Genomic DNA, 14,124 nt, shown 5'->3' on the forward strand with positions numbered 1-14,124 from the left:
CTTCAGATAGTGAGTGTATTTTGGAGCCGCTGTCTTTGCCAGAAAGTCCATGTGGTGTAGCTGCTGTGGAAGAGTCTCCATCTGTGCCTTGTATTTTCTGTGAAGAATATTTTCCACAAGCAGAACAAGACCAACTTCTGAAGCACATGATTATTGAACACAAGCTTGTCATAGCAGATGTCAAGCTGGTTGCGGATTTCAGAAGGTAAATTTTTCTCAGTTAAAATAGATCATGCAAATGTGTAAATAAGATGTGTATCGTGGATCACCTGGTATGTAACTTTTTGATACTTTTTTAGAACATTTGCAAACTGTTATCTAACGGTGTTGGTTTGATGTTATTTATAGTGTATTGCTTAAAACATACAAATAGGTAATTGTGATTGGTAGTTAGGACATAGGAATTGCCAACTGGCAAGAAACCAGTTGTCCAGCTAATCAATAGCAATGTCAGTGTCTTCAGATGAAGTTATTTTGTTGTATTGACAAGTTCTGTTGATTTCATAAAGCACACTGTGTCAAAGGGCTGACATCTCTAAGGTGTCCCCTCGTAGCCTCAGAAAGGGCCCTGCAAAGAGTCCCATGCCTCAATATCCCTCTTTCACACACTTACAGTTCCCCTCTTCTCAGGGTCCTTTCACCTGCCCACATTCATTTTCCTATGTGGTATGGCAGCCCTCCTGGCACACCTTCAGTAGTGGGCTATGACAGAACAGACGTGTCTGCCTCACTTTCCCCTTTCTTCTGGAGTCCCAGTAATTCCACACCAGTTTTCAGAATAGAAATAGCCCTTTGAGAGAGAAATTTATTACAGAAAGTCCCTCAACCATAGTCCAGTTTCCCCAGCCCAGCCCAACCTCTACACGCACTTTTTCAAATCCGAACAGTCCATCCACACACCAAATACAGCTCCAGCATCTCACCATGCCTCCAGCTCTCAGGTACAGCTCCGATGTTTTGCACCACACCTCACCCCAGCCCCTCTGGATGCGGTATTTCTCTGCTATGTTTCCTTCCCAGTTATGATTTCAGCTCTTGCCTGGAAACATCAGCAGATTCACCCCTTCATCATTCCCCAACCTTCTGCTCTCTCTGTCCCCCAGCTTCAGCTCCCTGACTCAGAGAGCCAGCAGGCATCTCCCTCTGCTGCTTTCAGCCTCCAGCCCTTTCGGGCCATGGCTCTCTGGCCTGGAGAAGTTTGTAGGTGAACCCGCCATACCCTGACTGCCCTCTGCTTTCACCCACCTGATCTGGCTTCACTGCTCAACAAGGGAACTCTCACCGCTCCCTCTTTCAGACATCCCCTCTCTGAAGACAAAAAATATGATGTTGCCTCTATATAAATCCATGGTACGCCACCATCTTGAATACTGTGTGCAGATGTGGTCACCCCATCTCAAAAAAGATATGTTAGAATTGGAAAAGGCTCAGAAAAGGGCAATAAAAATGATTAGGGGTATGGAGTGTCTGCCATATGAGGAGAAATGAATAAGGCTGGCACTTTTCAGCATGGAAAAAAGACGACTAAGGAGGGATATGATAGAGGTCTATAAAATCATGACTGGTGTGGAGAAAGTAAATAAGGAAGTGTTATTTACTCCTCCTCATAACACAAGAACTAGGAGTCACCAAATGAAATTAATAGGCAGCAGGTTTAAAGCAAACAAAAGGAAGTATTTTTTCACACAACGCACAGTCAACCTGTGGAACTCCAGAGGATGTTGTGAGGGCCAAGACTATAAACAGGGTTCAAAAAAGAACTAAATAAATTCGCAAAAAGAAAAGGAGTACTTGTGGCACCTTAGAGACTAACAAATTTATTTGAGCATAAGCTTTCGTTAGCTACAGCTCACTTCATCGGATGCAGCCTTATGCTCAAATAAATTTGTTAATCGCTAAGGTGCCACAAGTACTCCTTTTCTTTTTGCGAATACAGACTAACACGGCTGCTACTCTGAAACCTAAATAAATTCATGGAGGATAGGTCCATCAATAGCTATTAGCCAGGATAGGCAGGGATGGTGTCCCTAGCCTCTGTTTGCCAGAAGCTGGGAATGGGTGACAGGGGATGGATCACTTGATGATTACCTGTTCTGTTCATTCCCTCTGGGGCATCTGGTATTGTCCACTGTTGGAAGACAGGATACTGGGCTAGATGGACTTTTGGTCTGACCCAGTATGGTTGTTCTTATGAAGCTCTCAGCCCAGCTCTGCTCTTCTGAGCTCCCTTTCTGGACTCTGTGTTCTCTCTCGCCTTTGGGGTGTCTTTCATGTATACCTTCCAAGGGACCCCCTGTTGTCTTTATTACACCAAACTAGGGTGTATCTGGACTGGAGGAGGAGAGCTGGACCTGATTTTATTTGAAGGGCCAGCTATCTTGTTAGATACACATTTTGGTTTATCTACTTTTTTTCTGTTTTTGACTACCTTCCTCTCATTCTGAGGCCTTATTCCCATCTCTGCATGGCTACTTTCTAGCTAGTTCTTTCTGTCTTGCCTTGTTCTCTATCATCGGGCGTGAGTAATTTAGAATTTAGTGATGGGAGGGTTGCCTAAGAAGTCATATCAATTTACCTTAATTAGGCCTGTATTGTTCCATTTCGTTTCCACTTTATCCTTGACTGTGCCATGCAGTATTGCCACTTCTGTGTAACTGAGACCCCTTCCACATTTACATCATTGGTCATCCCAGCTCTCTCCTACATCTCCCTCAGCAGCTAGCTCAGGCCCAGCTGGCTCACAAATCTAGATGTGGATTTGTGTATAATCTCTTGCTTGGAACTCTACCCTACCGCATGGCAGTGTGTGGTATTAGGCCACCAGGCTGGCTCGTATCTACTCTTTTTTGTTGTTTGCTTTGTTGAAATGATACGTTTTAGTAGGTAAATTATCCAATTAAAACAAAGTAGGTCTCGGCACTTACACAATACCCACTTTTCTAGATTCTTGCAGTCAGGCTCACTTACTAAGCAGTGATTTATGTCTAAATACCATGGTTTACAGTGAAAGATTAAGATGAAACACGGGAAATGAAAAGTAGGCCACATAAAACCCTAAGAATCATTCATTTGTTCAGAAGTGTAAGCTTAACATTGCTAAAATCAAATAACGGCACTTGTTTCTGTTTGCAATCTTCTTTGGAGATAATGCTAATTTCTTCATATAAACAAAAAAAGAAGTGTTCACTAAAGGAATGCTAATTAAATGGTGCTGTTGGGATTGTTCTTGCTACAGAAATGTAATTTAAAATCACCTTTTCTAGAAAATTCCTATTTAGATTCTCTTCCCTGCTAATGCAAGTGGAAAGGAACCAAACCTGATTCAAAGTGGCAGCAGAGTGTGAAATGGTGAACCTCCAACTTTGCAGCATGCTCTGTCTTGTTTGCTGTACTGTCTCCAGTTCTGCATAAGCCCTGTTACTCCTACAATGTGAGGTTAGACTTTTTAGCTATTGAAGGGGCTTGCCAGAGTAGGAGGGAGCTGGAGGGACCTCTTGTCCACAGCATTTTAGCCTGCAAATCCCTGGAGAGTTCCTCCTAGAAGATGACTATTCAGGGCAACAAGGAAACTTGGCTATACACAAAATACACCAACTGAAAAAAACACCAACATTTTTCTCCTGTCTTTCAGTTGTAAGAATTATAAATGATCCTTACAACAATAGTATCTGAAATGTTTTAACTTACCAATGTGGATTTTTAAAAACATTCGTAGCATCTACTCAACAGAATGTAATTTCCACTGACAACTTGGGCTTTGATCTTGCACACAGTTACACGTTATGCTCGTGAGTTGTCCCATTGAGTCACCTCATGAGTAAAGTTAATCACATATATAAGTGTTTTCAGGATCATGTTTAATTTTAGTATTCCAAATAACTAGCAGGTAGACTGTTCTGGTTTACTTCCCCCGCCCCCGCGCCCCAGCCAAATCTTTAGCTTTTTGGAAGAAGGGCTGTCCCTTATCTGTTTGTACAGTCACTCCTAACATATGGGAGCCCTTGTCTTGGTTGGGGCTTGTTAGTCCTACTGTAATTCAAGTAATAAATAATAACAAAATCTTGGTTTAAACTTTTTAAAACATTAATTGCAATTGTTGCAGGATTTTCTGGAGAAATCTTCTTTCCCAGTTGAGGGTGGTTAGAGTTGGTTCTGTTGTTGTTGGTTTTGTTTTTAGGTGGGTGGCAGAGGAAGGGTTTTTCTGCATTTCTACTTCTGTTAGCCTAGCTACAGGCCTCGATTTGTTCTTCTGCAAAAGAAAAATCTTCTCTGAGTGGAGACTCTTTTTTTGTCCCAAATTTCTTGCAGAGACATTCATTAATTCTTTGTTAAAGTTGAGATGTGGTTATAATATTTTGAGAGTCATTTCAGTTTCTGACCAGAGTGACCTGGAGCTTCTCTACACGAATACTTTGTTCATGGTAGACAGGGGTATACATCAACCCTGTACTATCCTGGCACACACTAAATGTCCATGTGGACACTGCTGCAGTGCACAAACATTTCCATAGTGCACTTTGACCTACACTGCTTTGGGAATAAATTAAAGCTCACTGCGGATCTGTTAGCATCGCAGCACTGTCTGTGTGGACACTTAGTGCAGGGCAGATTAATGCCCTAGCTTGCTGGAAACTAAGTGTTGTGTAGACAAGCCCTTGGATTGCCATATTTCCCTATGAATGCAGTCATAATTAACAGATTATAAGGCCAGAAGGAATCACTGTGATCCTCTAGTGTAGTAGTCCCCAAACTTTTCAGCGTCATGCCCTCCTTACCTGTCTGCGACCCACTCTTCCCCTGGAGTCGGGAGCAGGGACGTGGACAGGGATATGGGAGCCGAGGCTGGGGATGCAGCTAGAGGCAGGTCTGAGGCTGGGAGCAGGGCCAGGGCCAGAAACGGAGCCACAGCCAGGGGCCAAGGGTGGGGCCACAGCTGGGTGCAGAGCTGCGGCTGGGCTGCGGACAGGAGCCTGGGCTGCGGACAGGAGCCAAGGCTGCGGGTGGGGATGGGCACGGGGCCAGGAGCCTGGGTTGGGGGTGAGGCTGGAGCGGAGCTGGGAGCGGAGTGGGGCTGGGTGGTGCTCCCTCTCCACCCTCTGTGGGGGGTGGCCTGGGCTCCGCTGCACCCCCCCGAACATTCCTGCCCCAGTTTGGGGACCTCTGCTCTAGTGTCTGATCGCTTGCATAATACCAGCTATAAAATTTCCCTGATTCAGTTTCTGTTTGAACTGGAGCATATCCTTTAGAAAAACATCCAATCTTGATTTTAAAATTGCCAGTGATGGAGAATCTACCACAACCCTTGGTAAGTTGTTCCAGTGGTTAATTAACCTCACCGTTAAGAACTTGAATTTGCCCAGCTTCAATATCCAGCCATTGGATATTGTTATACCTTGTGTGACCATTACCAAATTTTTGGTATAAAAGCATTCAAGTTTCTCAAGTTGATGCTTCCATCATGTCTTGTATTTTTGCATGTGTCTCAAATAACTCTGCGTCTTAACCTGTTCCATAAAGAATAAACACTGGAGTGCTGTTAATGCAATCTTGTAAGATGAACTTCTATCCTGATTTCTTGTTATGCAGCATCATTCTCCTTAGAACTTCAGAGTAGGAGAAGTTCACGAATTTAGAAACAAACATGAGAATATCTTCCTATTTTAGGGCCTGCTCCAAAGTAAATGGAAAATGGAAATGGTAAATGGATTTCACATATAGCTCCCATCTATATCTAGTATTTTGGGAATTTCTAAGTATTTCTTTTTAGTAAAAATGTAACCGAGTGATGGGTCTTTCTAAAGATGTGACCAACTCCCATTACTTATGTGAAGCTTGATCCAAAACTCATTGAAGCCAGTAGAAATCTTTTTCACTGACTTCAGTGAACTTTGGATCAGGCCTGTTTTTGCTGAAATCGGCTTAAGTGAAGCTGAATAACTTTCATGAACTGGAGAGCAATTTCACTTTAGTCTCGCAATACATGGCAGCTCTACAGAACCAGCATTGGATAAGTAATTTTACATTCAAAAAACTCTTTGACATAAGAATTAAAAGGATGGGAGTAGGATACAGTGGACCAGTAGTTTAGGAAATACAGTATTTTATGGTAAAGGTTCTTCCTTCACACACACACGCTTTTTTTTAAGATACATTTTATATTGGAAGAAGAGGTTCACGGAGCAGCCCATCACAGATTTCTGTAGTGTGATAAGAACAAATTCAGAAGCTCCAGTAGGTAAGTGTGCTCCTTATCTACCCTGCTTATTTCCTGACCTGTTACACTGTGGCCTGTACTATAGGCTCAGTCCTTTAAAATGGTGAGCATCCAGGTACCAGTCCAGCAAAGTACTTACACATGTGGTTAAAGTTAAGCACATACTTAAGCTCCTACCTATTCAGCTCAGCACTTACATGCATGCTTAGGTCCACTGACTTCAGTGGGATTTAAATGCCTGGCTGAACAGGAATGAGCCTAAGTACATGCTTGAGTGTTTTGCTGGATCTGGGCCAGGGTGCTCAGCAACTTCCGGGATCAAGCCCTGGAAGTAGCATTGCTCTGCAAAGGGAGCTCAGGTACCAACTGTGTGAGTGGGAGGCACAGTTCTCACAGAGCTGCCCCAATGTGCAGGGAAGCACACCCACTGAAATACTTCAGCTCCGCACACCCTCCCTCTATGGCCAACTCTTGTGCACAGTTGGGTCATGGCCTCACTTCTTCTCCCACTCAGTGGGAACTATTACCACAGGAGGAAATATTCAGTGCACTAAGAGTGCCAAGATGGCAGTTGTGTCTGGCCTCTGCAAAAGATCCTCTAAAGCTCCGGGATGAACACTGTGGTTGACAGCTCTGCTTCTCTGGCACCATGGAACTTTCTTTCTGGGCAGGAGACAGATCTTTCTCAGGGGCCAGTCCAAGGCTGTTGAATGAGCTTCCCAGAAACTAAGGACCATCACAAACCTCACCAGCTTTATCTCCCAGTTCAGATCAAACTTCTTCAGTCTTGTTTTCTCTAACATAAACTCATAGCAGTGTGTATATAAAAATAAAACACAATCCCCCCGCCCCCACACACACAATTCTCCTTCTGCTGAGAGAAAGAGAGAGAGAGCAAACCACGCATTGCAGATGTTAGTTGCATCATTAAATACACAACTAGAACGTGTTCAGCTACGACAGTGACAAGGGCCATATAAGAACCTATATACAATAGAGGGGGCACAAGGAAGTGGGGAAGCTATGCAAGGGCTATGCACGTTCTGGCCTTATATAACTCGATTGGTGATGTAAATGGCTGCAAGTCCATTTATATTAATGGGATTTTACCTAGCTATGCCTGGCTTTGACCCACAAATAACTCCAGCAGTGTAAAATAAAACTGTAGTTCTCTTAAAATGAAAATTACATTAATTTTTTAAATATTTAACTGAAACAGTCTAATTATATCTGAGGCTGGGGGAAAAAATTAAGGTTGAGCATGTTACAGGGCAAAACAGCTGCAAATGTCTCCTTTACGCTTATTTTCTAATCTCTTAACAGAGGAGCAGGACAATTATTTTCTTTTATGTGATGTTTTACCAGAAGACAGATTACTAAGAGAACAGCTCCAGCAAAAGAGACTGGTAAGTAATTATTTTGAGGACTAAGTATCTTAAGAAACTGAAACAACATAATGTAAAATCAAATATGTACATTTGTATGGAATTAGAGGAAGGCATTTTATGCTAAACTGCAGAGATAAATCTTAATTTTAGCTTGTTTCCCTGATTGCCAGTTTAAAAAAACAACAACAAAACACATTTTCTTGGCGTAGTTTTACCTGCAGGCTGTATGTCAGTGTTCCACTCCAGTGGGAAATATGCCCAGAGCAAAAAAAGAGCTGAATGTGCTGAATAATTTTTTCTCGGAAGCATGTGCCATGCATTAGCACAAATTTTCCTGTGTGTAATAATAATACGCCAATCCTGTGGTTTAAAAAATGGGAAGACCAGAATGGCATTTTGAGGTCTTACAAAGGCAAATCGTCTTGCTAGTCCCCCTTCCCCATCCAACCCAGTAGCTGTGGCTTGGCAGATGAGAGGGAAGCTATATCTTTTCTTAGCCACTCTGCAGAGCAACATTAGCCCACTGGCTGAAGAAGTGCCCTGTAGCCCAATGCACCCCACCGTCACATGAGAGCACACCAGAGGATTGGGCCGCAATGAATCCTCTGGGCCTGTGGAATATGTGTATCCCTGGCACAGTACTCCAAATCCTCCTTTCCCTTCCCACTTCCTCCCCCACACACACACATTAGCTTCACTGCCAGGGGTTCTCTGTGCCTTCAGAGGAGGAAGCAGGAATTGCCCTACAATGTGAAATCTTCATTGCTGTGTACATCCTGTGGAACTGCAGTGATAGCACCAGTGGGTAGGTAGATGGGGAGGGAGAAACAGATAGTAAATCCATTCGTCCCTACCCTGCTCCTCTTCTGATCTGTCCCCAGAACCTGGGTACACCAAATTGTAAATTCTTTGAGGCAGGATCCATGTCTTCCAGCATGTGTTCACAGTGCTTACGTACAGTCAGGTCCAGTCCCGATCAGGGGCTTTGTGCGATACCACAATAAAAATAGCCCAGGGAGTCTTCTGTGCATGGGGTTTGGATTTTATTTGCATCAGACCCACACCAGCACATCTGCAATTAGGGACTTCCTCAGCTTTAGCCAGAAGTGCAGGATTTGGCCCAAAGCAAACATTGCTTTTATCAAAGGTTAGCTGTGAAGTAAAGAAAAAAAAATTTAAAATGTTTGTGCCCTTTATTGCTGTTTTATGAAACTTAAAGAATCCATAATTTTTTCTGCCCTTTTCTGAATCTTAGAAATGTCAGATCCTGACTTTCCGCTTTTTATTGAAAACCTGAGGCTGAACCCTGAGCTGAAGCTGCAGCTGTGGCTAAGAAAGTCACAGCTCAGGTTTCAGCAATAAAGGCATCCAGTTTTTCACTTCCCTTTGCTGCAATCTGAGTGTTGATTTGCAGGTAAAACAGTTATTTTGCTTTGCGAAGCCCTCTGCCTCTGAATAAATCCAACAATTAAGAGTCAGCTGACAAATAGGTTTGTGTGAGTTGTACAAAAGAAAAGATCGGAACTAATATGGCTTCCATTGATTTCCCTTTCTTCTCAGTTCAAACCTTCTGTCTCCAAGGGTTTGTTCACAGTAGGATAAAAGTTGTTTCAAGCTATATTAGCTAATACATTTTATTTAACATGTTTTAAAACTCTGGTGTAGATAGGGCAAGTTGTATTGTGACACATCAGTTGGGCAATGAATCCTATGCGGGGTTAAATATCACTTTTTATCTCAGTGTGATCAAAAAAACCCATGTGGTTATTGCTAGCAGTACTTACTGTTCTTCACTCAGTATCTTAAAGATTGCCTCCAGCATTTCCTTTCTTTAGCCTGGTCTCTCCTGATCCTTGCAATCACTGGGTCTTTGACAACACTGTCATGTCTTCCAAGACTCCATTTCTTTTTTATAGTTATGCCACCTCTTTGGTGGTCACACCAAATCCTGCACTCCAGCCTTGTCCATGCTCATTTCTCACATGGCACCCTCAAATGCCTCATGCTACCCTGATACCTCTGCAAGCAGCTAGCGTCTCAGAATCATAGAACTGGAAGGGACCTCGAGGTCATCTAGTCCAGTCCCCTGCACTCAAGGCAGAACTAAGTATTATCTAGACCATCCCTGACAGGTGTTTGTCCAACCTGCTCTTAAAAATCCCCAATGATGGAGATTCCACAACCTCCTTAGGCAATTTATGTCAGTGCTTAACCACTCTGACCGTTAGGAAGTTTTTCCTAATGTCCAACCTAAGCTGCCCTTGCTGCAATTTAGGTCCATTGCTTCTTGTCCTATCCTCAAAGGTTAAGAAGAACAATATTTCTCCCTCCTCCCTGTAACAACCTTTTATGTACTTGAAAACTGTTATCATTTCCCCTCTTAGTCTTCTCTTCTCCAGACTAAACAAACACAGTTTTTTCAATCTTCCCTCGTAGGTCATGTTTTCTCAACCTTTAATAATTTTTGTCGCTCTTCTCTGGACTTTCTCCAATTTGTCCACATCTTTCCTGAAATGTGGTGCCCAGAACTGGATACAGTACTCCAGTTGAGGCCTAATCAGCACAGAGTAGAGCGGAAGAATTACTTCTCGTGTCTTGCTTACAATACTCCTGCTTATACATCCCAGATGATGTTTGCTTTATTTGCGACAGTGTTACACTGTTGACTCATATTTAGCTTGTGATCCACTATGCCCCCTCCGCCTCCCCGATCCCTTTCCGCAGTACTCCTTCCCAGGCAGTCATTTCCTATTTTGTATGTGTGTAACTGATCGTTCCTTCCTAAGTGGAGTACTTTGCATTTGTCCTTATTGAATTTCATCCTATTTACTTCAGACCATTTCTCCAGTTTGTCCAGATCATTTTGAATTTTAAATCCTATCCTCCAAAGCACTTGCAACCCCTCCCAGTTTGGTATCATCCAAAAACTTTAAGTGTATTCTCAATGACATTATCTAAATCATTGATGAAGATATTGAACAGAACCAACCCCTTCGGGACTCCACTCATTATGCCCTTCCAGCATGACTGTGAACCATTGATAACCACACTCTGGGAATGATTTTCCAACCAGTTCTGCACCTACCTTATAGTAGCTCCATCTAGGTTGTATTTCCCTCATTGTTTATGAGAAGGTCATGTGAGACAGTATCAAAAGCCTTACTAAAGTCAAGATATACCACATCTACTGATTCCCCCCTAGCCACAGGGCTTGTTACCCCATCAAAGAAAGCTATCAGGTTGGTTTGCCGCGATTTGTTCTTGACAAATCCATGCTGTTACTTATCACCTCATTACCTTCTAGGTGTTTGCAAATTGATTTCTTAATTATTTGCTCCATTATCTTTCCGGGTACAGAAGTTAAGGTGACTGGTCTGTAATTTCCCTTTTTATATGTGGGCACTATATTTGCCCTTTTCCAGTCTTCTGGAATGTCTCCCGTCTTCCATGACTTTTCAGAGATAATTGCTAATGGCTCAGATATCTCCTCAGTCAGCTCCTTGACTAGACTCAGTCTAGGATGCATTTCATCAGGCCCTGTTGATTTAAAGACATCTAACTTTTCTAAGTAATTTTTGACTTGTTCTTTCCTTAGACTCTGATCCTACCTCATTTTCACTGGTATTCACTATATTAGACGTCCAATCGCCACCAACCTTCTTGGTGAAAACCGAAACAAAGAAGTCATTAAGCACCTCTGCCATTTCCACAATTTTCTGTTGTTGTCTTCCCTCCTCATTGAGTAATGGGCCTACTCTTTCCTTGTCTTGATCGCTTGTGGCTCTTACAGTTGAAATGCATAATTGCACTTTCCTTTTAAATTGGTGGCAAGCTGGGAATCGTGTGAAAAACTGGTAGGCTCGAGTGTTCAGAAGTCCCTCTGCCCTTCTCCCAGTAGTCTGCCAAATACTGTCTCCGTCCTTATGGAGTCTGGCTACTCTGGACATCAAACAAGCTATGAGACTGACCTTTAATATGCTGGCAGATAGCCAGCGCCTCTCTGTTGCCTCTCTTGACCCTCATTAGCTCAGCAGCTTTTTCTCTCAGCCAATCAAATTCCTTTGCTGTTTGCTTAGCATTCTCGAGCAGGTTTTTTTCATGCCTACTATCATTAGTTAAGCAACTCCTGTTCTGGATCACTTTGTGAAGTACGTTTGAAAACTCCCAGTTTGAAAACTTCTGTGTATGGCTGTTCATTAATTAGTAGAGAGTCCCAAATCTGAGAGTGGAGCTGCTCTTTCTCACACTCCTCATAAATGCTCAGGCCAAGGTTTTCTCACCTTTCCATGACAGGGACTCTGAAAATCTGAGCCTGTTCTGATTTTGTTTGCCTGTAACATTGGTACAGATGGGTCTGTCTTAACAGATGATTTGAAGAAGGGAGGTGTTTTGTGTACAATTATTAGCAGGTTGTTTCAAGCTCATGGGACAGCATGGAGAATGGTGTGATGTAGGGAAAAAGAGACAAAATGAGTAGTAAGGAGGAGGGGCGTGGGCTGGATGCAGAGATTAGCATAGTTGTATGAGATAATGAAAGCTGAGATGTAGGCCAGAGACTGCAAGTTTGCATAGTGTTGTGCGGGTTTTGATATTTATAATTTTGAGCATTTTATATTTCCACCTTTGTAGCCCTTTCTTCTCTCCCCACCAGTCATAAACACAATACACGATTCAAAGTACATGCAACTAATCTCTGCTGAAACTGTAGACAGAGGGCTGAATTCTATTCTGTGCCTCTGTATTTACACTAATGCAACTGGGAATATAATTAAGCCTGGTGTTACCTATACTTCCTAATTAATTTTCTCCACCAGACTGGTAGAGAATGGCTGACTATTAGTGCATCCCATTTTACCAATCCTAATCTGTGCCATGAAGTAGTATAGCACTCCTATTCATTAAGTGTAAAAACCTGCCAATGACTTCTTGTTGCGGTCTCTGCATTTTTTAACTAGAAGCTGTTTTACATAGTTCATTTGCCTATAGCAATAAACAGCTAGTTTCTCTGAGTAGTCAGCAGTGAAATGTAACTTTTATTTAAATAGAAAGACACTAGACATAGAGGTACTTGGTGAGTTTGTGAGAGATCTGCTGGGGGATCTTGATTTAAAATATGTATTCTGCCTGTGAAGATTTTAACCAATATTATTTAGGGCCAGATTCTGCCACCCTTGCTAATCTTGAGCACTATCTTATTCCTCAAGCAGACAGGTGGATATCAATAGCCTACTCAGGGAGTAAATTACTTCCCATTGTAAGTAAGGGTGACAGAATATAAGCTCTTCAGAGCAATCACTTTTATGAATTTGTATTGTGCCTAGCATAATGGGACTCTGATGCTGACGTGGGTGTTTAAATGCGATCACACTATCAATAACAACCACATAGTAGCTTTCTCCTCTGTGAGAAACATGGCATATTTAAACAAATGGACTTCAAAATAATTTCCCAGTAGGGTAAGATAAGAACTTTTTACAGTAAGAACTTATCCCATGACAACTAACTATATACTGTACACTGACTGATAGCTGTCTGGTGTTGTAAGCTTCCAGAGTTCAATTGCCACTCGCTTGTCCAATGTCAATGCACCTGTCATTCTAGTGTGCCTGCACAGGAGGGCTGGGCAAGCTCAGCACACAGATCCAGGAAGGTGGCCTTTCGCATCCAAAATTTCTGCAGTGTCATCCCAAATCTGCATTACCATGTGATCCCCCTAATCAGCACTCCATTCTCAGGCCCAGAAACTGCGATCCACTATGTGGAGGTGCTCCGTGATGCCAGGAGCAACCCGGCATTTTTATTCACTGTCCATTAGTATCCAGTCATGGTTGTTGAACATCTCCTCCTCACGCACCTGATTATAGTAGTGCTTGTTGAAGTTTCACAAATACAGAAGAATTGTGCGTCCTGTATTGGCAATGAGTAAAATAATGCTGAGCTCTGAAGGGTCCATGCTGCTGACAGAGACATAGTGGAAACTGAAAAGTGGCTCCTGGAATGATGAGAATTTAAAAATGGCATGAAAATTACGGAATGGAACAAACAGTATGGGATAGAGAAAGTTGTATTGTGGGAACTTGACTCCTACTTTTGTGAAATCCCTGGGTGAATTGCTGGTAACCCACAAAGCGCTGCAGAAATGTTCCACAATAGGCATTGTGCTGGATGGCGGCATGGGGTTTACAGGCTTATCTACCCCTGGTGTGCTGCATTTTCTCTCAATACATCCATTCATGGTGAACACTCCCGGCACCAACCAAGCAGCCAAGAGTTCATGCGCCCAAGAAATATACAGAAGTTGGCAGCTTTCGCTGACAACTTACGTCAACCAAACTTTCAAAGTGGACACGGCCTCAGTCTAGAGAGAAACTGATTGAGGGGCCACGTCTAGCAACATGTGACGGGCTAGAACCTGCAAGCTTCAGAGCACTCTGGCCCCAGTCCAAGAAAACTTTTATGCATGTGCTTAACAATGAAACTGTTCATGCCTAAGTATTTTGCTGGATCAGGGCTGGAGTGCTC

General features: G+C 42.8%; 1 protein-coding gene across 9 annotated transcripts in view; it reads left to right on the top strand.

The window, feature by feature from the left end:
* ZNF277 (zinc finger protein 277) overlaps positions 1-14,124 on the top strand; it is a 93,058-nt gene that overhangs the window by 41,653 nt on the left and 37,281 nt on the right. For all 9 annotated transcript variants that reach the window (XM_043549585.1, XM_043549580.1, XM_037888668.2 and 6 more), the window contains 3 exons: positions 7-205; positions 6,147-6,235; positions 7,538-7,620. In XM_043549585.1, the coding sequence (XP_043405520.1) occupies positions 7-205; positions 6,147-6,235; positions 7,538-7,620 (371 nt within the window). The remainder of the gene's footprint in view (positions 1-6; positions 206-6,146; positions 6,236-7,537; positions 7,621-14,124) is intronic.

This window comes from Chelonia mydas, chromosome 1 (genome assembly GCF_015237465.2).
Source record: "Chelonia mydas isolate rCheMyd1 chromosome 1, rCheMyd1.pri.v2, whole genome shotgun sequence".
NCBI classification, from domain to species: domain Eukaryota; kingdom Metazoa; phylum Chordata; order Testudines; family Cheloniidae; genus Chelonia; species Chelonia mydas.